This window comes from Chiroxiphia lanceolata, chromosome 2, assembly GCF_009829145.1.
Source record: "Chiroxiphia lanceolata isolate bChiLan1 chromosome 2, bChiLan1.pri, whole genome shotgun sequence".
NCBI lineage: Eukaryota > Metazoa > Chordata > Aves > Passeriformes > Pipridae > Chiroxiphia > Chiroxiphia lanceolata.
In genome coordinates this window covers 21962944-21987604 of record NC_045638.1, presented here as the reverse complement: position 1 = coordinate 21987604, position 24661 = coordinate 21962944, and the positions used below count along the sequence as shown (strand labels likewise).

Sequence of the window (24661 nt, the reverse complement as noted above, 5' to 3'; positions counted from 1 at the left end):
ACCCCCCCACAAAAATGACAAAAAAACCCAAGGTTTGCTTGCTGTTATGATTTATTGCTGTATAGTGCATTTGTGTATGCAAGATTGTCACTGAGGTTGTAGCTTTATTTAAAGGCTTCATTTCTGTAAAGAGGTAGAAAACCCCGAGGGGAAAAAAAAAATACGCAATCTTTCTTTTTGTCTTTTGCTATACAAAGGTCAAAAATAGGACAAAATTAGATTAAAAGTAAATTTTTTTTAAAAGGTGTCTATTTATTATATTTTCCACCTTTTCTTACACACCAGGAAGAAGATGGGACCCCTTTTACTTCTAATAATTTGTCAGTGTGCCGTAAACAGTGTCAAAACACACAGTGCTTCAAATCCCAATATCATTTTACTGATGGCTGATGATCTTGGTATTGGAGACCTTGGATGTTATGGGAACAAAACCTTAAGGTATGTTGATAATTTAGGGTAGTCACAGGTTTGTATTTAGTTTTTCTATGGATTTTTAAAGTTAAAAATGCCAGAACATTTAGAGATTTGATTAGGCTTTTTATAAGTAATCAAAGTTAATAATTTTTCCAGAGAATAACATATTCAATCTTTGTTTTCTTTTCTTGACAAAAGACTTGTCCGATGTGTTTATCCTACTGAAAAGTTGCATTATAAACAGAGAATTGAGCAACCAACCAAATAAGGGTAGCTCTAGGGAAGCAAAGTATAGTCACCAGTTTTCTTTTAAAATATACATGACACAGGTACGATGATTTAAGCATATTTTGAAACACTCATGATTTGAGACAAGCTTTTTGTTAACCAATTGTAAAAGTTTTTCATTAATTTATCTTCATACAGTAATCAATATATTCATTAAAACAAATTTTAATATGCCTGAATAATGCAGCAATGTTCCCCAGAATGTTCCTCATTACCAGCTTAGGTGTGCTGATTTTGTAAACAGAGAAAGTGGTAACTAGTCATTTTGTTTGTGGCGCAAAGGCTTTGACAAAGTTAAATAAAACATTCAGACTAAAAGCACTGTCCTATCAAATGTTAAATACTCTTGTTCCTGCTGATGTTAGTTAGAAGTAAAACCTCCTCATAACTGAAAAAAGAAAATAAAGTTACAGATTCTAGTTTTGAACAGGAACAATTGTGTACAATACTGGTACTTGAATCACTCCCATCACAGGGACCAGAATGACTCCAAGATCTATGTTCTCTGCTGTGAGAATTCAGAATTAGATCTTTGGAATATGAAGAAATTTCATCCTACTGGTTGTTATTAGTAGGTGATGTTACTGATAGCAAATAAGTCAGTTGGAAAATTAATGTTTCTGACTATTCAGACTTAGATGATGGGAGCACTAGTATGCCTTGAGGTCACGGTCATTAATCTCCTGGGTCAGAATGCTATTAGAGCATGCTGCACCTCCTGGCCAGTCTGCATTAGTAATTTTTATCTGTAGAACCAAGGACACAGGATTTCTTCCTGCAGGAACCAATTTTCATCTGCATGATGAGCCAGGTCATAGACAGGTTTCCCAGGCAGATATGGGAACTTGGTTGCACCCCTGGCTCTAAAATTGCAAACGTAATCATGTCAGACATGTAGATACCATTAATATAGAGTGTAACACAGAGTTGTAATTTTTTGAATCTCCTCTATTAACTGATAGCACCATACAACATTATCCCTATCCCAAAAACCTTTTACTGGGGAGAGACAGACGTGACACCAAGTAGGGAGTAAGGAAGCACAACCTTTCTCCAGTCTATGTTTTTCCCCATTGCTGAAGTAGAAAGGTTGCAAAATTACAGTTCTGGGTCAAGGAATCCATTAAAAAGGGTTGCAATGCAATATGTCTGGGTGTAACAATTTAGTATTGGCCATGAAGAGTAGATGAAAGTGGGAAAAAAGATTTTTGGCATAGTGGCACAGTGTCTCAGTTCAGTGTTGCCGCCTAATGTAAAAATATTTGACACGATAGTATTTAGAACTGCAACCCCATCATGGTTTTGATAATTTACATACAGTAAGTCTTAACTTGATATCCTTAATAGTTCTTGCCTCAGATGTCTTGATCTTCTTGATCTTACCATAACTGTTTCCAAATAATAATTTTTGTGTATTCTTTTTTTTGTCCTGCTTATGTTTCTCCAGAACCCCTAATATTGACAGGCTAGCAGAGGAAGGAGTGACACTTACTCAGCATATAGCAGCAGCCCCACTTTGTACTCCAAGCAGGGCAGCTTTCCTGACAGGGAGATATCCTATAAGATCAGGTAAAACCCCATTACTTTATTTATATATAAATATAATATTTTATTTACAGTAAACTCTATGCAGGTTTTTTTTGTCTGACCTTTCTTGATACCTTTATCATTACCAAGTTAGGTGAGGATAAATGATCAGTCTTTCCACTTACTGATCAAGCTCATCAAGAGTTGGTTTACTTTTGAAATATTTCATATATATGGCAAATTTTTGCATTTGAGAAGAGTTGACACAAAAATAAAGTCTTTTAGTGAGTAAAATATATTTTTGTTTAAATACCGAGAAAAAGATTTGACTGTGGTTATTTAATGTAAGGAGCATCTGTCTGCAAAATCCATCAACTTCCTCCAGTATTCAATGACCACTAATCAATTCTCTCTTTGCCTGCCTCCCTAGTTGCATTCAGGCTGCTCCCAGTATGTTGGTGGGCAGCCCAAGTGCGGGACATCACAGAGATGCATCTAGAAAGACGCAACGGAAGAACCCCATGTAAATGCTTCCACTCAGACATTTCGATTTCTACAAAACCTTTTGGTTTAGACAAATTGTTGGGTTTACCTTTTGGGTTTTTTTTGTTTTCTTGTTGTTTTGCCAGGGGAGTTGGGGGCAGGACAGCTCATTAAGGTATTCAAGTTGCCCTTAAGACTGGGAAGAGGAAAGCAAAAAATCTCCCTTCTTTTTACATATTTTTGTTCTGTATCTACCAATATACAGTGTTAAGAATCTTATGAATACATGCATTTAATTTTTCTTACTTTTCAAATACCTGATCCAAAGCCCATTTGAGCCAGTGAAGATCTAGTCTGTTTATTTTAGTGTGCTGGGACTGAGCCTCTCAGTGCTTAACCATGCAACTTTAACATTCCCTTAACATCATTTTTAGCAAGGATCATTATACATTAATCAGATCACTTGTTCATTAGTGATAAAACATCCTGTCCTTGCTTCTGGGAATGAAAGCAAAGCAAGACTCTGGAGCCTACTTGATACGTTCATGCTCATTCAAATCAAGTAACAAGCTTTTGCAAAAGTGCCAGCTAATAGAACTTGCTAAATTTTCCATTACATTCAGCTGCAAAGGAAAATTTCATATACCTGTTACAGCTATATTGCTATTAATATTTACTGTAGGTAAAGCAACAGGTCACTTTCCATTATGATTCTTGTTCTTATTTCTGAAAAATGTTTAATTCTGAAAAATTCTGATTTTTTTCTTCACTGATCATTTCCATGTAGGTGCAAAAATTGAACTTTTTCTTACTTAAATTACAAAATGGCTAAGTATGGAGTGCTTCCAAATATCACTGAAGAGCTAGTAAAGGATTATTACACAAGGCAGTAGAATCATGGTGTGGAAAAAAATGTTATAAATTTAAAACTCCTGCTAATAGAGCTCAAGAAAAAGATTCCAAAATGCAGTATTTGATGAGACACAAACTCAGAGAAAGGTGATGATGAAAAAAACCCCCAAACATAAGTCTGTACTTTCATTTCTGTAGCTTAAGGGAATTACACTGATTTCCATTACAAGAGCTTTAATACATAAAATTAAATATAAATAAATAATATATATATGACTAAAACTAAACTGTTAATCAACAAAAATAACTGGGGTAAAAAACTGAAGTCAACATATGAAGGGTAAGTTGAGCTGTCTTTGATAAACCAGTCTAACAAGTCTTTTTCTCATGTAACCACAAGGGATACCTGAGTGAAGATTCTGGTTGTCTACATCAATCATGTAATTTGGGCACTGCAATCATCCAGTTGCATAATTTAGACTTCCTGAAGATACATCTGCACAGATTTGCATAGATATTCTCTGTTCTGTCTGCCTATTTTCAGAGCCAGCTCTCATCTGGAATCCCAGTAATCTAATTTTCATGAACCTGAGCTCTCAAGTTCCTCATCCTGAGAGTAGCTTATAAACTCATTTGTGTTCCTCAGACTCTCAGTATATAGAAATTACTGTGCCTTATTTAGATGTTGTCTTGTTAGCAGATACCTGATGCTCTTTTAGTGTACTCTGAATGCATTGAATCATGTGTCTTCGTGCCACTGGACTGCTGGTCCTCTCCCATCAATGCTGAGAGCCCTGGCTGCTCTGTTTCCGGAATTAGATTCTCTCTCGCTCTTTTGACCTCATGATATTTACATACCCAGTAGTAAGACTGCCTTATTTCAATGTACCTTCTCTTAAATAACCTTAAAGGCTTATAGAAAACCATGTATGAGGAAAGTGGAAATTTGGAGAGTAGAACTTGGGAATGATCTCAGTCCTCAGTTCCATTCCTACCCCATGTACAAGAAAAATAAATTATTCAAGCTCAACTTTTTTCAGGTTTGCTGAAAAAACCTTAGAACATCTACAGAAGGACATGCAGCTGTTTATGTCATGTCTGGCCCTATGGTTATAAGCAGAGACTTTTTTTTAAAACTTCTCAATTTCTGATGTCAATACAGAGAAGACCTCACTGAGCTAAATGGATGATTGTATCAGCCACTTGCAACATTTAATGTCTGGTTGTAATGTGTCATTTAAGTGATACCACCTGAAGCAAAAAAGTGTGTGCAGAAAGAATGAATGGAAATAGTTTCTCCATATTATCCAGGTCTCATTAATTTTCATTGTATTTAGGAATGACTGCCTTCTCACGAGTTGGTGTCTTCTTATTTTCTGCCTCTTCTGGGGGACTTCCTTCTGAAGAAATAACTTTTTCCAAACTCCTGAAACAGAAAGGTTATGCAACCGCTCTAATAGGTAAAATTGTACAACAACACATGTGTAACACTATTTTACATTCATTTAAAACAAAAGAACATTAACTTCTTATATAGACTATTAAGAGTTTACATTAAGCATTTTTCTCCCACAGCATAATGAATTTATTTTTCTGGCACAAAGCTGAGCACATTCCCATACCTGTGTGAAAAACTAATCTGATAAGTATGTCTAATTCACTTGTGTAGTTGTAGTCTGACTGTGCAAGGTACTGGAGAAACATGATGAACAAACTGAAAATTAGTCAAGCTCTTGAAAAGTTTTCAGTATAAATAGGAATTTGATTACAACAGAGGGATTGATCACAATAAGGGGTTGATCACAGGGTATAAGTCAGAACAGCGGTACAATTCATTTCACCAGTTTTTAAATATCCATAAAGTAGACAGTGTTTTACCTGGAATAACTGCCTAGATTCTTTTCTTTGTCATCAGCCAGAAAAGGGCATTTCTAGGAAAGTTTTCTTATCCTGTAGTAGAAATGTAATGTAAAAATGTATTTCTCTCTCATTGTAAAGACAGTTTAGACAATTAACTGCAGCATAAATATCCAGTGATGGGCAAAGGAATCCCACTAGGTGAATTTTAAGTAGAATTGGAATTAATATCCTAAAAGTATAAAATTAAAGATTGGTCCTTTTTTTTTTTTTTAATTTGACCGATGACTTATTCCGGACTGCTTATATTTTAGACTACAACTTGTATTACATAATGTATTTCTGTACTGGAATTGCCAGGGAATTGTTGTTCAGAGAACATAATACTGGAATTACTAAATTAATTTAGATGAAGGATGCATCCAATTTGATTTTTTTAATTGATTTTTAAACAGAAACTTGCAATTTGGGGAGTGATTTTTGTTTAAAAAATCAGGCTGTTTAGCAAGGCTAACAATTCACACCGCTGTTCAAAAAATATCTGTATTATGTAGACAAACCTAACTTTAGTTAGTGTTCTTAACTAAAAATCCTACTTAGCTATGTCCCACTCTTATAAAGGATAAAATACCATGATGTCCTGACAGAAATAAACAAGAAAACCAGAAAATCTTATCAGAAGTATATTTAGTGCAGGTGTATTTGAATCATAGTGAAAAAAAGCCATTCATAATTTGTCATGTTCCTCATGGAGTTAATTCCTATTGCTCCATATTCAATTAAAGGCTGAGGTTTTTTCTATTTGTAACAAGCACTGTAATATAACTCATTTTCTGGAGCTGACCTACTTAATGTTCTTTTTTTAACTACTTTCACTGCAACATGACAGCTTGCCACTTAGATCTCCAGAAGTTATCTCCATGATACTTAATGAACAGTTCTTCCAAGTGGCCTGAATGATAGCTATAAGACCATAAAATGTAATATCACCATATCCTTAGAGTATAATGAAGGTTTCCAAAAATCAAGAAGTACATTAAAATTGGGGATAAAGCATATGTAAATGAAAAAAAGAAAAATTATGTAGATTTGAAGAGTAGGTAGACAGAGTCTGATTCCCAGTCAGCCCATTTTCTGCCTCTGCTGGTGTTCTTACCACATCATATTGGTCTGGGTCAGGGAGTCTTTGCTGGGTTCAGTCTAACTCAGCAGTTCCTAAACAAATTATTGTCAAATCCTACACCAGTGATGGATTGGCATAAGGGTAATTTTAAACCTTTCAGTTCCTCAAACCTGTAATGTCACTTCTTTTTTTTTTTATTTTCTCCCAAGTTGCTCTCTGCTTTATTCTCTAAGGACATTTTTCTCTTCCCTAAATGCATTTTTGCTTCTTTTTATACTTTTTGCTCCTCTGAATATATGCTTCCTTTTGCTTGATACATCCCAAAATATATTTTGGCTATAAATCTACTCTATGTATACATTTTTCTACCTCATTGTTTTCCCCTGTGACACAAAGAAGGTGACATCCAATACATCTGTTAGGAAGACACAAATCAGATCTGCAAAAAACTCAAGTTTTATAAGAAAGAGCAGATGCATAGAATATGTGATATTTCAACGATAGAAAGAAATGATAATGTTTTACAGGAAATAGCTATTCATAATGCAAAAATTCCACTTAGATAAGTATTATTTTAATTATTACTATGATCAATTATGGTTGAGTAAAAGGTTAATTTTTCCTCACTATTTTTATCCAGTATGTTGTTTGCTATCCAGAGAAGTTTAAAATCTACCTATGTAGTTTATCTCCAAAGTTGAAAAACTAATTGATAACTAGTACTTGTTTCTTTCTTCCAGAATGAGGTGATGTAATATTTGGACACATTACAGTAGTAAGGTGTCCAATCCAAGATTGACTGAGTCTAGAGATTGGGATTAATGCAGTAGTTATTCATAAAACAGCTTAAAATCTGACCATGGTAATAGCATATGCACATACTTTTTATTATTATTGATATAAATATATATGCACATACTTTTTATTATTATTGATATAAATATATTTCTTTGAGCACATAAAATATTTCTGTTTGCATCTTGCTCCACATCTTGCTTCTTGCCATTTATCTGAAAAATAAAATCATTCCAAAAGAAATATGTCATTATATACAATTCAGTCTTCAGATTGCTCACTTTTCAACTGAGGGGAAAAAAAGACGGGAAACATGGATTTTTGTAGTATCCCCAGGATTCTGGGTTCTGAAAAACTGAGTTCTGAGTGAAGTTTCTTGGCTGAATAATACTTGCCTCACATTTCTACTTGCCTTTCATTGCATTGCTTTTGCTCTGCAGAAATCGTAATTGTGGCTGATGGATAAGGAAAAATGCCTAAGTCTCAAATTATTGAGGTACTTGTAATTTACAATTAAAAGCATAAATTTCACTCAAAAGCTTGGTAGAATCTACTGAAATGCTTATGATGCTTGTGTGAAGTGTCCATCCTGTGAAGCATCACTTGGCAAAGAGATGAGAGCCTTTTGTGCTGCTCTCAGATTCAGAAGGGCCTCAGACTGTAAAGCACATTACAGTAATATGTTGAAGCACTAGCTGAAGGCAGGGGTTATTGTCACAAGGAATGAAACAAAACATGACCCAGTCATCACTTGCTTTTTCAGAGTTGTGCAGGATCTATCAAAACCTTCTACCTCATCAGCCATTTGAGAACGGCAATTGTGTGGTTCCATCACAGCTGCCGATATAATTTGAACCAGAGCTTCTGTTGCTTTTCCCACTAACCTGCTCTCTGCTTTGTTTGGCTTCAGTTGCTTCTGAACAAATCTCTTTTTGAGGCCCAAGTTCAACCTGACATTGAACAATTTGTTGTGCTTGCTAAAACCCTTTTGATAAAAATAGGACCTATATTTTACCTTGTCCTAATTTGTTATTGCAAGATTCTTCTATCCTGGCTTGCAGTATCTAGTTTTATTGAGATCCCATTTAAAAAAATCCTCATTATCATAATAAATGACCTTGAAGGTGTATTTAATTTGAGTTTTTTACTGAATTATAGGTGCTTTGAGATTGACATATAACAGCAAAAAATGAAAAATTAAAGCTTGAAGGTCATTTATATTCATGATCATTAGCCTCTACCATTAATTCAGTTATCTAACTTGATGAGAGTTTTTTCATGCTCACCTTGTTACATGTCTGGCTTTATGATTATTCCATGAAGACAGTCATGTAAAACTTAGAGAAAACGTTGAAGCATTTCTTTTCAAAAATCTGTCTTTATATGCTGGGAATGAAAATGGGAGTTCCAGCCTTATCCAGCCCTTTATGGTATCATTATAATATCTAAAATATCAGTACAGTGGTTTGCTCTGCTCTTTTTTTTAGTTGACCGTGGTAATTTTTACTGAGCCATGTCAAAAATAGTGACAAGCCATTCTGCCCACAGAAAGCAGAATACCCCCTCAGGTGAGGAGCCATCTGACAGGGAGAAATTCTGATTGGATGAAAGAGCTGTAGAGGCCTTAGTTTCACGGGCACATAAGCAGACTTGAAAATGTTTTATACCTGCTTTGATGATATACAGAAGATATTTCTAACTTTAGACTGTCAAGAGATGTATGAGGAGAACTGGACTCAACTAAACACTCAGAGTCAAATTTTTGTGTTACTTTTTTACACCTTTGCTGGCAGATGAACTTAAGCACATGACATTCCCATCCTATACCTCCATTCTGTTATTTGTGGAAGAGAAATAGCAACATCCAGTCCATTTGCTAGGTACTATTTAAAATAAGGCAGAACCGATCCCCATCTTCACCCTCTTTGGTATTGCAGTACCTGCATTTGTCATTGCCAAGGGAAGAAGTACAGAATGAATATGCAGTTCTCTGGACCCAAGAGAAGATGTTCAGGACTGTCTGCATCAGCACTCTTTCTTACAGATGTGTAAAAGCTGGGATGGTTTGGAAAAGGGGAAAATTCTATGTATGATTTTTTTCCTTTTTTGTACTTTCTGCCATGTGTATTCTGAAGCCTGTAGAACAAATATTTCAAATTTCTTTGGGCTAAGTTATGGGAATGAGGACTCACTGGTTTTTCAGGTTTTCTTGTTTATTTCTTTTAAGACAACCCCAAAATTATGCTGGTCATGTTTACATATTTGTTTCAGAAAAATAAATAGTGTGGCCCAGAAATATATAATGTTATCTGTTTTGTCAAGGCCAGCATATTTTTTAAAATATTCAATACATTTTCTGTCTGAGAGTAAAGAGCATAGCTCTATGCCCAATCTATCTCAACAGGCTTAACTGAATTTTTGGGGTTTTTTAATAATTATGCATTTGAATTCAAATAACAGCTTCCAAACAGTTAGATCTGTTGTGCTAAGCAATGCATAAGCATATGGTAAGAGGTTATACCTGAGTCATAGAATGTATTATCTAGATACTTACTGTAATCAGCATGAACATAAATTGTACTACTATAATGCAAATCAGGCTCACTGGTTTCTTGTGTCAGTCAGTGTCCAGTGTTATTGCAGAGTTAGAGTGATTTCCTAGTGAGACAAAATGATGTGAGAGCTAGTATTTGGCAGCAATTTACTTCTTACTGTTGTTTGGCTTTTTATTTATATATATAAAATAAAAAGATGCAAAATAATCACCCTCACCATATATATCTGTGTATATTGTGAGGGAGACTGACAATTTCAGAGATTTTTGCAATCATTTAAATAATAAATGCTTTGGTGATTTTCTATTCTTGATTTATTTCCTATTTGTTACAGTTTTCTTCTTCTTTTCTCTTTTTTTTTTAACTATTCAAATTATTTGCTAGAAAAATTTCAGAGAAGATATTTTTTAACTCTGTATTGGCTCTTCCTGTTCAATCAGTAGCTGCTACAAAATAGTATTTTTTTATAACAACTACACATACACAAAGGCTCCATTTCCAAAGTTAACTGTCTGCTAGGGCTCTTGCTCCTCAGTGACCTGCTAGCCCACTCAAAATTTAATGTTCTTCAGCAGCAGCTCTGCTAAACCTATTTCTAACTAAGATGAATAGGCAGACATGAAACAAAATCTTTGATGAAGGCATAAAGAAAGTTTACATAGAAAATAGGGATCCACACAATAGATGCTGGTGGCAGGGAGACAGCAGTCAGGCAGTGACAGTTTCATGTTTGGGATAGTGCACATTAAAACTAAGTTTGATGATTTAACTACAAAAATACTCCCTTTCCTTCTCTCTTTGTAGGAAAGTGGCATCTTGGGATGAACTGTGAAAGCAGTAATGACTTCTGTCACCACCCCCTCAGTCATGGATTTGATTATTTTTATGGGCTTACTGTGACCAATTTTAGAGACTGCAAACCTGGCCAAGGCAGCGTATTTTTAAAAGGGGTTCAGAAAGCCTTTATCATCCCAATCCAAATCGCTGGAATCACCCTTGTCTCTTTGGCGATAGCACGGTACATTGGCCTCCTCAATGTACCTTTCCAAGCATTCTGTTACTGCTTGTTAATAATCACAATTTCACTTGTGGTTTTGATATTTTTCTTCTATCATTTTCGACACTTAAACTGCTTCTTAATGAGGAATCATCAGATTATCCAGCAGCCACTGTCCTATGAGAACCTTACTCAGAGGCTGACAAAGGAAGCCATGCAGTTTATTGGAAGGTAGGTTTCCAACTGTGTTATAAGTCAATGTTGCCATTTCACAATGATGATGCTTCTAAAAATTGGAAAAAATATGAGCTTGTGGGCATGAGGAATATGTCATTATATATAATCATCATAATTTTTTCCTTTAAAAGATGACTGAAGTTAATCTTCTTATTGAAAGTGACTGGGTTTTTTTCTATCAGTTATATAATTAATTCCTCTATAAAATTTTAAAATTGTTTATGTTTACATACTTATGAATTTTTTTCCAAAAATTGTCAATTTTTTTTAGGACTTTCATTATTAAGAATTTCCTGTAACTTGAAATCTGAAAAATCTTTTGCAGTGTGACTTTATTATGTGAAAACACAGTAGAGAGTCATAATCTGTGACTTTTCTGGAATGGGAAACTTTTTCGTCGACTTGATGCAACCATTAAAAGGCATTCATAAGACAAATTTTTAAAGATACTGGCACTTTATATGCCTCCACTTTTATGGCAGAGTAATGTTGAAAAGATTTGATTCACAGAAATTAGGCTGCAGGGCTCTTTATCTGGAGAAGAATAACCCCCAGCACCAATACAAACTGGGGGCTGACTTGCTGGAAAGCAGCTCTGCAGAGAAGGACCTGGGGGTCCTGGTGGACAGCAAACTGTCCATGAGCCAGAAGTGTGTCCTACTGACCAGGAAGGTCAATGGGATCCTGGGCTGTGTTAGGAAGAGCACTGCCAGCAGGCAGATGGAGGTGATCCTGCCCCTCTACTCAGTCCTAGTGAGGCCACATCTGGACTACTGTGTCCAGTTCTGGGCTCCTCAGCACAAGAGAGAGGTGGAGCTCCTGGAACAGGTCCAGCAGACAGCTAAAAAGATGATTAGGGACAGGAGCATCTCTTATGAGGAAAGGCTGAGGGAACTGGGCCTGTTCAGCCTCAAGAAGAGACAACTGAGAGGAAACCTCGTCAATCTATGTAAATATCTGAAGGGCCAAGAGGATGGAGCCAGGCTCTTCTTGGTAGTGCTGAGCAAAAGGACAAAAGGCAACAGGCAGAAACTGATGCACAGGAATTACCACCTGAATATGAGGAAGAACTTCACTGTGCAGGTTACCAAACACTGGAACAAGTTGCCCAGAGAGATTGTGCTAGAGATCCTGTGCCATGTGCTCTAGGATGACCCTGCCTGACGAGGGAGGTTGGACCGGATCCCTTCCAACCTTACTCATTCTGTGATTCTGTGAAACAAATGGGTTTTTTGAAAACAATATTTTTTTTAATAGCCATCACATTGGGCCACCTAAACATTGGATGTACAAAAACATCCTAAGTCATTGTTCATTTTTTCTAAGTTAGCTACTTTACCATAGCTGTCACCACAGGGCTTCTAATGGGATGAAGTCATAAAAATATACATTTGTATATTTGGAAATATATATCAGTATATTTGGAGAAAAAATATGTCATCAATTTAACTTCTTGAAAAGATACATGAAAGTATTTTTCTTGATCCCTTTTGATACAGGTTAAAGCATTTTTAAAAATACTAAATCAAAGTAAAAATATATTCTAAGACATAAAAGTCCCTGAATTATTATTCTTAAAGTATGTACCATTAATTACTGTGAATACATTCACATAGTGTCATTGCTGGATGAAAACATATACCAAAGAGTCAGAGGCTAAATTTTCTAGACTGAGTGACTGCATGCAGCAGCTGTTTCTAGCTGTTAGCCAGAAAAAATGTTTAACTAAAATCTTGATCTTATACTGCAATTTTTCTGTCATTTCTATCATTATGATTTGCTGTGGCCATCTCTACTCATCATACCAAAATAAAAGTGTTTTTATATCAAATTTCTTTAAGTGAGTAAGTTTTCCCAACAATCAACATTCTCATCAGTATTTATAAATAAACTAAAACATCTTTATTTCCTCTTGGCAATAGTGATAAAGATGCCTTCTCAGCTACATTTAACTGTGAAGTACTTTGTTTGCTACAAAAACAAACATACACATTGAAAATTGTTGAGAGGTTATTTGCTTAGTGACCAAGCATTTGGTGATTTTAAAAGACTCTTGAGTACATTAACTATATGTTGGTATATTCTACCATTATTTACAAGTATATAATGTGCCTGTAGTGATATTGTTTTGGGTATCTATGAATGTTTCATTGATTTCAATACCATGACAATAAAATGGTTGCCCCAAAACAGGTGAGTTCAAGATGGGCAATCAATGGTAGAAAACCAGTAACTCTTTTAACTTTATTAATATGTGTAATGTGCACGCTGTTATTGTATAGCTTAGTGTCATTATTTGAGCCCAGTATTTAGAGATGGAAAAATAACATATAATCTAAGTCAGCACAGCTTTGCTGACTCGACTGGAGGTAAGTGGCTTTACATCAGCTGAGCACTTGGCCCCAAATCTTGATGTAGTTTCCAGACAACAGTGATGTTAAATTGAAGTCAAGGTTAATAGCATATATTCGTAATTTACAACAAACTTTGTTACAGGAATGATGCAATTATAGTGAGAATTATAACCCAGACTCTTCAGAGTCATTGTTAAATTAGAGAATATCCAAGCACATTAAGGTATTGAGAAGCAATTAGGGCATTTGAGCAATCTTAACTGTGCCCTTTAGTGAATTCACATGCAAAGTATATGACCATAAACCTTGCTCCTGGGGATAGGAGTAATTAGATTAATATTCACTGAACTGATCTGTCCCATATATTAGTGAGAGCAACAAAACCAATATTTGCTTTGACACACTGGTTCTGACATTATATAGTTCACACCTGTCAACCCCAGGGCACCAGTAGACCATTGCTTTTATGACTAGTCTGCTGACTTTGGCGATTTGTTGGTGAATGGCCATGAAGAGTCAACCAGGTTTCAATAGCATGCAGACATCTGGCACTCATAAATGAAGGGCCACAAGGTTTTGGGAAGCCACAGTTGCTCGACAGCATTCTTACCGTTCCAGTTCTTTCAGCCCCTTAGTCACATGTTAGAATATTCAATTTGTCATACAGTCTCCTTTTCTTTAGATGATACATTGAATAACAAGCTCAGTCGTATACATAAGTAATTCTGGTGCACAAGTATACCAGAATGCAAACAATCCTGAATTTAAAGAATTCACGCATTCACCTTAACTGGTTCTAAATACGCATTTTATCATCAAACTAAAAATCATCAGATATCATGCATTTTTTAATTGGTCAATTATCTTTACAATAAATATATGATGAAGCACCGATCTTCAACAGCACTGGTATTTTCCTGTAAAGCCCTTTTATATTCAATGTGTATGAATATATATTAGTAATTCCAACATAAATGTTTTATCTATATAAGTTTATTATACCTATTGCCTATATTACCTCTGCAAGTTCTTTAGAGTTCAGGTGATGGACTTCCTGACATTTTCTTTTCTAGCTGATTCTCAGTCATACTGTCAGCTTTATGACTTCTTACTATGTATAAACATCAAACTCTTCAGAAGGAATAGGCAAGGAAGGAGATGTAGTGGGGTAGCCTTGTATGTTAAAGAGTGTTTTCATTATCTAGAGCTTAATGATGGTGGTGATAGGTTTGAGTGTTCATGGGTAAGAATCAGGGGATAGGCCAACAAGGAAGATATCATGGTGAGAATATGTTATAGACCACGCAGACAGGATGAAGAGGCAGACAAAATATTCTATAAGCAGCTGGGAGAAGTCTCACAACTGCTGGCTCTTGTTAATGTAGGGGACTTCAGCTTACCAGATGTCAGCTGGAAATACAGTACAGTGGACAGGAAACTGTGTAAATGGTTCTTGAAGTGTGTAGAATATAACTTCCTGACATAGCTGGTGAGTGAGCCAACCTGGGGAGGTACCCTGCTGGACCTGCTGTCTATGAACAGAGGAAGACTGGTGAGTGATTTGATGGTTGAAGGCCATCTTGGGCACAGGGATCACAAAATGGTAAGAGTTTTTGATTCCTAGCAAAGTAAGGAGAGTGGTCTGCAGAATTATTGCCTTGGACTGCTGGAGAGCAGACTTTGGCCTAACTCTAATCATTAGAGTTTGGTTTTAAAGTCATCTTATAATTTCTTTATAGCATGTAGCTATGTGCTGTTGTAGTTACTTTGGTCTGCTTTTTTTGAGAGGTGAAATTGTATTTATCTTCCTTAGTCTAGTGTACGCATATTACAATTTTTGTTTGTTCCTAGATAGACTGAAAAAGAGCAAATACAAAATTCAATACCCAGAAATGGCACTGGAAACAAATATATACAATTACAAGTGTCAGATCTGGTGTGTGAAAACAAATAGTAATTTAGTTGCTTACCCTAATTGTAAGTGGGCAGGTCAGCTCAGTGTGTGTTAATTCTAATTACTTTTTCCCAAGGGGAAGTGTGTTTACATATTGCAAACCTGTAAGAACACTCTCTAGATACTACAGCATATTTGAAAGTCAAATGCATGCTAATTATTTCATGTTAAATTCAACGTGGTTGTCACTCTTATATCTTCAACATGCCCTTTAATGACCAGCTGCACAGCAAATCCAGTTTTGGAAAATGCCAGAGACAGTTTCTAATGTATAAAAAATTAACAATACAAAAGTACCACTCTCTGATACAGAATACCTCTCTGACAAATTTGTATAACTGGTCACAATTAATATTTAAAAAAATCCTAATGAAATCTAGTTTCTGGAAAACAATATTTGCGTACAAACATGTTTATATTTAAAAGGTATGGTGAAGGTGAATTTGAACAATTTTCTTGTATATTTTTTTCACTCATAGATTGCATAGGCATAATTTTTAAAATTTTGTGATAAGAGTTAATAAATTTTAAATTTTCATTTTATCTATTCTATTTTAGTCCTTGAAACATTGTTGCAACACATATTCAGATTTTTTTTCATCTACTCTAGGAGACTGGTTTAGAGTTTTTTTATATATTACTGGGTCTTAAGATCTGGCAGTTGTCATTTTATATTGGAGTTAAGAGTTTTGAAATCAAGTGTTTTTATAAATCCTACAGGAATATTCCTTATAGTTTACAGCAAAATACAAATTATAGAGTAGAGTTTGTAAATCTTTGTATACATATGATGTATATATGCACATATATTAAAAACAGGTAGCAACTTATAAGCTGGAACAACTCTACTGGATCTTCATGCCTTTTCTCTCAGACCTCTGATTGTGCCTTTTAAACAAAAAGATAACAGGAAGAAGGTGTGAATTCATATAGGGCTTTACAAAGTCTTTAAATAATTTAAGAATTATTAAGGACCTCACTAGTTCTGTGATGAGTGGCAGATGGTATTGTCAATGGAACACTTCTAAAAAAGTAGTAAATCTGTCTATTGGCCTCCAACATTTTGTGGAGGAGAGTGATTTAGTAATGAGTATAATTTGTACTAGATGACAAATTCCTTTTCTTTCTCCGTGCTTATGAAAGTGTACTTTAGGAAGGGGAGAAAAAAGGTTATATAGAAAGGAAATAAAAACATATATGAGTTGGGTACCTTAAGCATTTAAAGGAAACAATGGATATGAAATTATAGATGTCAAAGTGTCTTGTCTATTTGCATGGAAGAATTACATCACAAATGCAGATATAGTAGTAGCACATCCTACTTTTAATATCTACTAGAAAGAGTCAGATTATTTATATATTTACATTTTTCTCCGTCTCTCAATTCCATTTTCAGCACCTTTTCTGGTTCTTATAAGTAACACCCAAGTGGTCTGGAGTTCTCTTTCTGATTTTGAAAAATTTTGAAAACATGACATCCGTGTTTGAAGGTGTGTCTTTTAAAAGTGTAGGACAGAACCATTCATTCATGGATTCATTCATACTAACAAGAATTTCAACAGTTAACAGTCAAAACAAAATGAAATCCAGCATGTAGGAGAAAGTCCTGCTTTGATACAGCTAAGCCAAGGTTTGCCATTTCCTCTTGCAGGAATAAGGTGGCTTAATGAGTGCATTCAGCTAGTCCTATCACAAAGATCACTGTCTAATTGGTGATCTAATCTGGAAGTAGAGGAGGCGCCCATGGGGAATAAGCATTAATTTATCCACTGAGGGGATACTGAATAAGAAGATCCTTTTAGTAAAAGGAGAGTTACAGGAAAGGAAAAGTTAAGTTTGCATCTGCCTGTGTCAACACACTGTTACCTCACCTGGAGTACTGTGTCCAGGTCTGAAGTGCTCAGCACAAGAAAGATGTGGACCTCTTAGAGTAGATCCAGAGGAGGGCCATGGAGATGATCAGAGGGATGGAACTCCTTTCCTGTGAGGACAGGCTGAGAGATCTGGGGTTGTTCAGCATGGATTAGAGGAGGCTCACTATAGCCTTCCAGTATCTTAAGGGGGCTTATAAAAAGGAGGGAGAGGGACTTTTTATATAGACAGATAGTGACAGGACAAGGGACAATAGTTTTAAACTGAAAGAGGGGAGGTTTAAATTAGATGTTAAGAAGAAATTCTTTACTCAGGGGGTGGTGAAGCACTGGAACAGGTAACATGGTTGTAGATGTCCCATCATTGGAAGTGTTCAGGGAGACCTGCTGGTCATGCTGTTTTTGGTGCAACCCAGGATACAGTTGACTTTCTTGGCTGCAAGGACATATTACCAGCTAATATGGAGCTTCTTGCCAACCAACATTGCCAAGTCCTTCTCCTTGGGTCTGCTCTCAATCCATTCTCCACCCAGTCTGTATTTGTGCTTGGGATTAACATCACCCAGATGCAGGACTTTGCACTTGGCCTTGTTGAACTTCATTAAGTTCTCGTGGGCCAAACTCTTAAGCGTATCCAGGTCCCTCTGGGTGGTATCCCTTCCTTGCGGTGTGTCAGATGCACCACATCAGTGCACAGAAAAGCAAACAAAATTACCCAAGGAATTTTCAAAGCAGAGAGCAGTATTTGGAGCAGATTTGCAGGAAAAAAAGTTAAAAGATTTATGTTTGAAGCACAAAGTCAGATTAGTTTTAATTGCTCACTCACTTTAAAGCTGTGTTTTACAGCTCTAGCCTGAGCTGAATCTTTGAGTAGTATAAAGACTCCTCACAGTAAAAAAGAACCCAGTACTTTGCAATGCAGAGGAATCACCAGCAATGTGATGCTTTTAGATGTTTTCAACATCCATTAAAAACACACTAAAGAATATGTTATGTCAGATGTTTGTAATCTCTCTGGCTACCCCGTAAATTGAAAAGACGGTGTGATTCATGTTAGGATAAAAAATCTCAGATCTTTTGAAACTGAGATTCCCTGTGTTTGCACTGTGTAAAAGATAGTGGGAATAATTTTTGAAGGAGCTGTTTATTGAAGTTCAGGAGTTAAGCTGTTTTTGTCAAATTTCTCTCCTGCCTCCTAGCTGGTATTGTCATTCCATTTTCAAGGTCGTGGTAGAGGTAGTCAGTTATAATACACCTCAAAGAGTTTTGGCAGGAGATAAATAGCTGTCTCTGTTCTTTTATAGGATATTAATAGGTGAGACACTTCTCCACCTGCCAGCAAGCTGTCAATCAGAACCTGTCAATTTTAGTTGGAAAGAAGAGAATGATGTAGTGGCCTTCTATATCAATCATTGAATCGATAACGCTTCATGAAAGTTAGATCTTTGTGTCAGTTCTATTAACAAAACAAACAAAAAAGAAAACTTCAAAGAACTCAAGTTATTATGTCTTGAAAATAGCATTTATAGTGGAGGATTTTGATGCTTTTAGCAAAGCAGGTGTACATTTAGAAGAATGTGGTATCTCTGTGGCATTAGAACAAGGCAGTTTGCATGAAAAGTAAATTTTGCCTGCACTGTCATAAGTATAAAGTAAATTTTTGTGGTGTTTTACCCTAGTATTTGTATATTAATCTCAATTCAGTGTACTGTGTTTAAGGAAAACATAAATGAAAATCCAAGGAAGTAAAAAATACAGTTATAGAACAAAAATTATCTGCCTTGCAGAAATATTCTCTAATGAAAGGTCAGTGTTATATTTATGTATATATTAAATATTTAACTTATAAGTATACATCTTTTTTTTGCTTGAAGTGGTGATATTTTCAAGCGTTTTAATTGACTCAGAAGTCCCATGTTATTTGTTGCTACAAAAATGAAAAGTTCCCGTATGTATGACCTTTCAAACAGCAATAACCAACTTTGTGAAAATTGTATCTTTTATAAAAAATATTATTTTTTTTAATCTGTACTTCACAATACTAAGCTAATACAGGATACATGCACAAATATTTGTAAGAGAAATAAAATAATTTTGTATCCATTTTCCACAAGAAAATGTTGTAGTTTTTTTTTGAAGAAAGAGAATTTATTTATAAAGAAAAAATCCCTGTCAAAAACACAGTTATCAAGGGAGTAATGCGGATAAAATGTTCCCATTTTGAGTTTATGTGCTGCTGTATATGCCAGTAAGAAAACATGCAACTTTTGCAAAAACATATCCACCCGAGGAGAGAGGAAAAATGCATCATAAATATACTACATTAAAATTAATTATTTTTCTTTAAGATGAAAGTATTGATATCAGATTAATGTCTTTTACTAAAATACTTTGTTTTCAGGTTCTAAAGGTTAGGATTTTTTGTTAATTTTAAAGGAACAGTTTGTATGAGCATGTCTGTATTGTTCCTCCCTTCTTTAAAGGGTGAATGAATCAACTGCTTGAGGAAATATATAGTCTCCCTTTGATGCTAACATGAATCACAGGTATTATCCACCCCAGACTGACAAGGGAAAATATGGTAAATAAAACTAAAAATAGACTGCAATTAGCTGTGTGCTTTAAGGTGAGATCCAGACAAGTTCTGTGGGTAGTGCTTTTGTGATTCAGCTGATATTTACAATATGCATAATGTACTGCAAATGCTGTTAGAGTATATAGCAGTAAATTTGGTTAGTACGGCACAGTTTTAAGTAAAGTTTTATAAATAATGCATAAGGAGAAGTACTTGCTTAAGCTGTGCTTTCACAGCCTGCTAGAACTAATCATAAATATCATGTTGACAGATCACATGAACAGCAAAATTTACAGAGTCTATTTATTGCGCTCTTTCTATTGCATCTGTTCAGGAAATACACTGAAGACAGAGGAGACTGTTCATTACTTTGAGGAGAAAAATCTTTAACATCAGTATGTACTTCGAGGTTATGATCACATGCATACACACACAGAGCTTCAAATGAAAGGAAGGTTGGTCATATACCTTAGACCAGGATAAAGACCCAGATCCTAATAATAGATCAGCTTCCACATGACTTTGTGAGGAAGGTAATTGTGTTTCACGTAGATATGTAGTTCTGAGGGTATGTTTTTGAACAGCAATTGTATTCAGGCTTTTAAATATATACTTGTGAAATGAAGAGAGGTGTTTTTTCTCTAGAAACTGCTAGATTCCTGGCTTTAAACAAGTTCTCTTTCAATATATATAGTAACTAGTAATTAGGTGAATTAAGTAATTTCTTTTTGCTTTCAATTCAGTATAAGAATGGCATTTTCACTGGGTGTGTGTTTGTTCTGGATTACTCTGTAATCAATTACAGTATTCCTTTTTCTCTTTTTTGTTTTGGTGGGAGGTTTTTTTGGTTGGTTGGTTGATTAGTTGGTTTGTTTTGAGGGGAGGCCAGGGAAGAGGGAGAGTCTTTTTTTTAACTCTACTGTCGAAAGATTTCTTTGTAGCCATTTTATTCTAAAATAAACTAAGGAGTTGTGGATTTGGTTTGGTTTGTTTTCCAGGAACACTGATGCACCATTTCTTCTTGTCTTGTCTTATCTTCATGTCCACACTGCTCTGTATGCTTCAGAAAATTTCAGAGGAAAGAGCAAGCACGGCTTATATGGTGATGCAGTGGAGGAAATGGACTGGAGTGTAGGTATGTTACATATGCTTCTAACAGCAGTCAATGGAATTCATGGAAAACTTGTGTTCATGTTCACTAAATTCTGACCAGCATTTTGGATGTCTAAAATATATCTGTCATACTTGTCCTTTATACTTAGGGGAAAGAAACAGTCATTTAAAAAGCACAATAATCTGAGCTCTTGTAGTATCTACTTTATGGCCAAAATTATTATGTTCTATTCTCACCTTTAACTATAAAGGTAGTCTATAGAGCATGGACTTCAGCAGAGATGTGGTCACCCAACTGTGGACTTTTAAAGCTGAGTAGTTAAATCCAATGCCCTGAGCTCCTGGGTGCCATCTGACCTGTTCAGGTTATCCTTATAAAACAATATATTAATTCAAAAAGTGACCACATGATATCTATATAAAATTATTTTCAAATTAAGTGACTATATTGTTCACTGTTGGCAAAACTAATTTGCTAATTATTTTAGCGAGTTCTCTGAATTATTAAAATCACTAATGTGAGGTCCATTTCTGTTTATGTAGAACAATCAAACCAAACAATTTGCCCTTCAGAGCTTCTCTGAGGCTGAAGAGCAATTGGTCCTTATATTTTTCAAGAGGTTTCCTATATTTCTAGATATATTGAAGTGTTTCTTTGATTCCAGAGATAATCGCCTGTGTAAACAAGTAACAGTTCATATTTGTAAATAATCATATTGTAGAATAGTAGTATTATAAGAGCTAAAGATGAGTTTACAGTCCTTCTTCCTGTGTACCCCAAGTTGATTCTGTTCTCAGTGCAAGCCAGAGCTAATTGTCTTTCTTCAGGAAAATGTCGCTTCCTTATTAAGTTTCTATGAACAGATATTTAGTTTTGGTGCCTACATAAATTATGCCAGTATGTGCAGTTGAACATACGTATTTCTTTGCACATTTTCCATCAAGAAGTCTAGTTTCAGAAGCAATGGGCAAAAGGCAGCACAGGACATTTAGTGATTTGTAAGGTATTGACTGCATTATTTACAAAAATGGGGAAAACCTTTGTGGGAAACTGTGATGTACTGAGGAAGGGTTTTCAGTGTAGGAGATAACAGAATAATACTCTTTTGTAAATCAGGTTTTGTAAAGAGAGAGCAGCTTTCATTCCAGTTGTATCAACCCTGAAACTTTATCACTTTTTTCAGTGGCCACCAGCATTCGGTCAGTTGAGTACTTGTATTAGATAAAAGTATGCATGTGTTATCATTTTTATTGGCATCCGCATTGTTGTAAGCTACTGAGCGTTAGCTGGTTTTACTGTCTGCATTTGATTTTACTATTTCTTTTTCTGTTGTGCAATATTTAGCTTATCCCAGCCTATTTGGTCATTTGCTGCTACCATTACATTTTTCTGCCTCCTTGCTGGCCCAGAGAGTGTCTCCACTGTTTAAACAGCAAGCTGGAAAGCAGGGCAGCTGACATGATGCTGTTTCAGGCTATTTAGTGATGTAGAGGTGGTAACAGATTAAAACCCGCTGCTCTTTTCCAGAATGACCACAGGCTCTTAGAAGATATGTCAAACTTCTGTAGGAGAGAAGCATACTATTTAAAAAGCTTGGGATAAATCAGAGATACAAATTTAGTGGTGCTAATACAGGAATTTTGAACAAACTTGGAGGAGATACATGTTTCCTCATGTACTGTCCTTTAGAGTTCATTACAAAAGCATCAGGGACAGTGGAGTTAGCTTAATCAGGAAACAGATCCTTGACTGTCATTTACTAGAATACAAGCATCAAATTTTATTTCTGCTGGGGGTCTGGCTACTTGGTTTTGCTTCTGTCTTGCAAGATTCCTGTGATGAAATATGGCAGTTTCTCCAGGAAGTAGAAAATGTGTTTAGTTCCTCTCCTGCATTATTAGCATGATGAAAAAAAAGTTACGACTGTCATTTCTGAAGGAGTCTGAAGGAATAATATAGCTTTTTTTTTTTTCAATTGAAGTACTTATTTTTATCAACCTCCACTGAAAATTCCAGTCCTAATGCATCAACCAAGTCAGACAAAGTAAATTCGTTCACTGTACTGCTGATGTCAATAACCAGTATTTTCTTGGAATGCCTCTGAAGATGCTACAGTAGAAAAGTCAAACAAAATTTTCTAGTAAAGTTGAAAAAGTGAAAACTGTAATCTTTCCAGAAAAAGTGGTTATATCATTCAGTAGGCAGAAATTAGTATTTATGCATAGAAGAATGTAGTTTGCAAAAGCAATAAGAACAAAATAACCCAGGTATAACAATATACTACAAAACTTTCTAAGGGAAGACAACCCAGCATATGAAATAAAAATGAGTGTATGGAAAACTACATTATAGTACAACATCAGAAACTTTGACCTCAGGTAGGAAAAAACCCACAACTTTAACTCAGTTCTAAAAGAAACTTACAATATGTTTTCTGCTGACTGGAAAATGTTGTGGAAAACCCTTGTGAATGACTAAAACACACAAACAAACAAAAAACAAACCAAAAAAACCCCTCCAAAGTTGCAAGTAGAAGTACGAATTAGGACTGTTAGTGATGAAAAAGTTATATCAAGATTGAACCATCTTGAAAAAGCAACAGCCTTTCTATCAAGATGGAGAAGTCCACTCCAGACTGAGAATTCTAAATACAAAACAATTCTGTTTTCATTTGTTTTGTTTTTTATTGAGAATCAATACCACATTGGACAATAATTCAATTGTAAGACAATCTCCATTCTAGGAGGAGAAAAACACATTAATAAAATACTTATTTGAATACTTCATGTTTGTGACTTGTTAAATCACTGCTGAAGAGTATGATTACAATCCATGTCAAAAATCAAAAATACAAAGCCTCTGGATAAGCTCTGGGACCACGTATGTCTACTGCTTTTGCATACTGATATGTGTACAGCAGAATTCAATGTTGAAAGCATTCACAGTTATAATGTCACTGCATGTGACATGCCTTAGAGAATTATTCTCTGGCTGATAATGTTAATTTTCATTCAATGTAGGCTAAGCACCTTATTAATGCTATTAATTATAATTCATATGAGAGCAGATGAAATAATCTTACTGTCTAAAAATGGAAAAAGAAATGATGAATGAATCAATGAATGCAATATTATCCTCTTCTTCCTTCCTCTCTTCTTCCCTTCTTTCGTTCCTTCATTCCTGATTGAGTATAGGAAGAGAGATGGATACATTCAGAAATTGGTTTTGATGTAAATTTCATTACAGTAATTTAATCCAAAACAGATCACTGCAAAGAGTTTTGGAGCCCCCTGTAGACTTGCATGAAAGCTGTATGAAGGCACAGTAATCCAACACCACTTTTGCAAATGGCTGTTTATTATTCTGTAACAGAACTATATATGAGGTCTTCCTCCTTTGTACAACAATCACAACTGAAAGGCTTATATGTATAAAGGTCTCAGAAACTGTAGTCTGGAACAGACTGTAAAGTGAGAGCTTTGTCTGGAGATCTTTATTATGTGAATGCCCTGAAAGCTGAAAAAGCGCCTCTCTGCCACGATCTTTTGACCTGTCTTAGGATCAAATTATGCCAAGATACAACAATCATCTCATGTTGGTTAATTAGAAGAAAAGGTGAGGAAATAAATCCCAAAGCATCTTACATGCAACTTGTATTTGAAATA

The 24661-nt window shown here is 35.3% G+C and overlaps 1 protein-coding gene across 4 annotated transcripts in view; it reads left to right on the top strand.

Annotated features, from left to right (window-relative positions):
* The window catches only part of STS (steroid sulfatase), a 106892-nt gene that overhangs the window by 24104 nt on the left and 58127 nt on the right, over positions 1-24661 (top strand). For all 4 annotated transcript variants that reach the window (XM_032678769.1, XM_032678767.1, XM_032678768.1 and 1 more), the window contains 5 exons: positions 286-438; positions 2150-2271; positions 4902-5024; positions 10699-11122; positions 20881-21017. In XM_032678769.1, the coding sequence (XP_032534660.1) occupies positions 293-438; positions 2150-2271; positions 4902-5024; positions 10699-11122; positions 20881-21017 (952 nt within the window). In that variant the 5' untranslated portion in view covers positions 286-292. The remainder of the gene's footprint in view (positions 1-285; positions 439-2149; positions 2272-4901; positions 5025-10698; positions 11123-20880; positions 21018-24661) is intronic.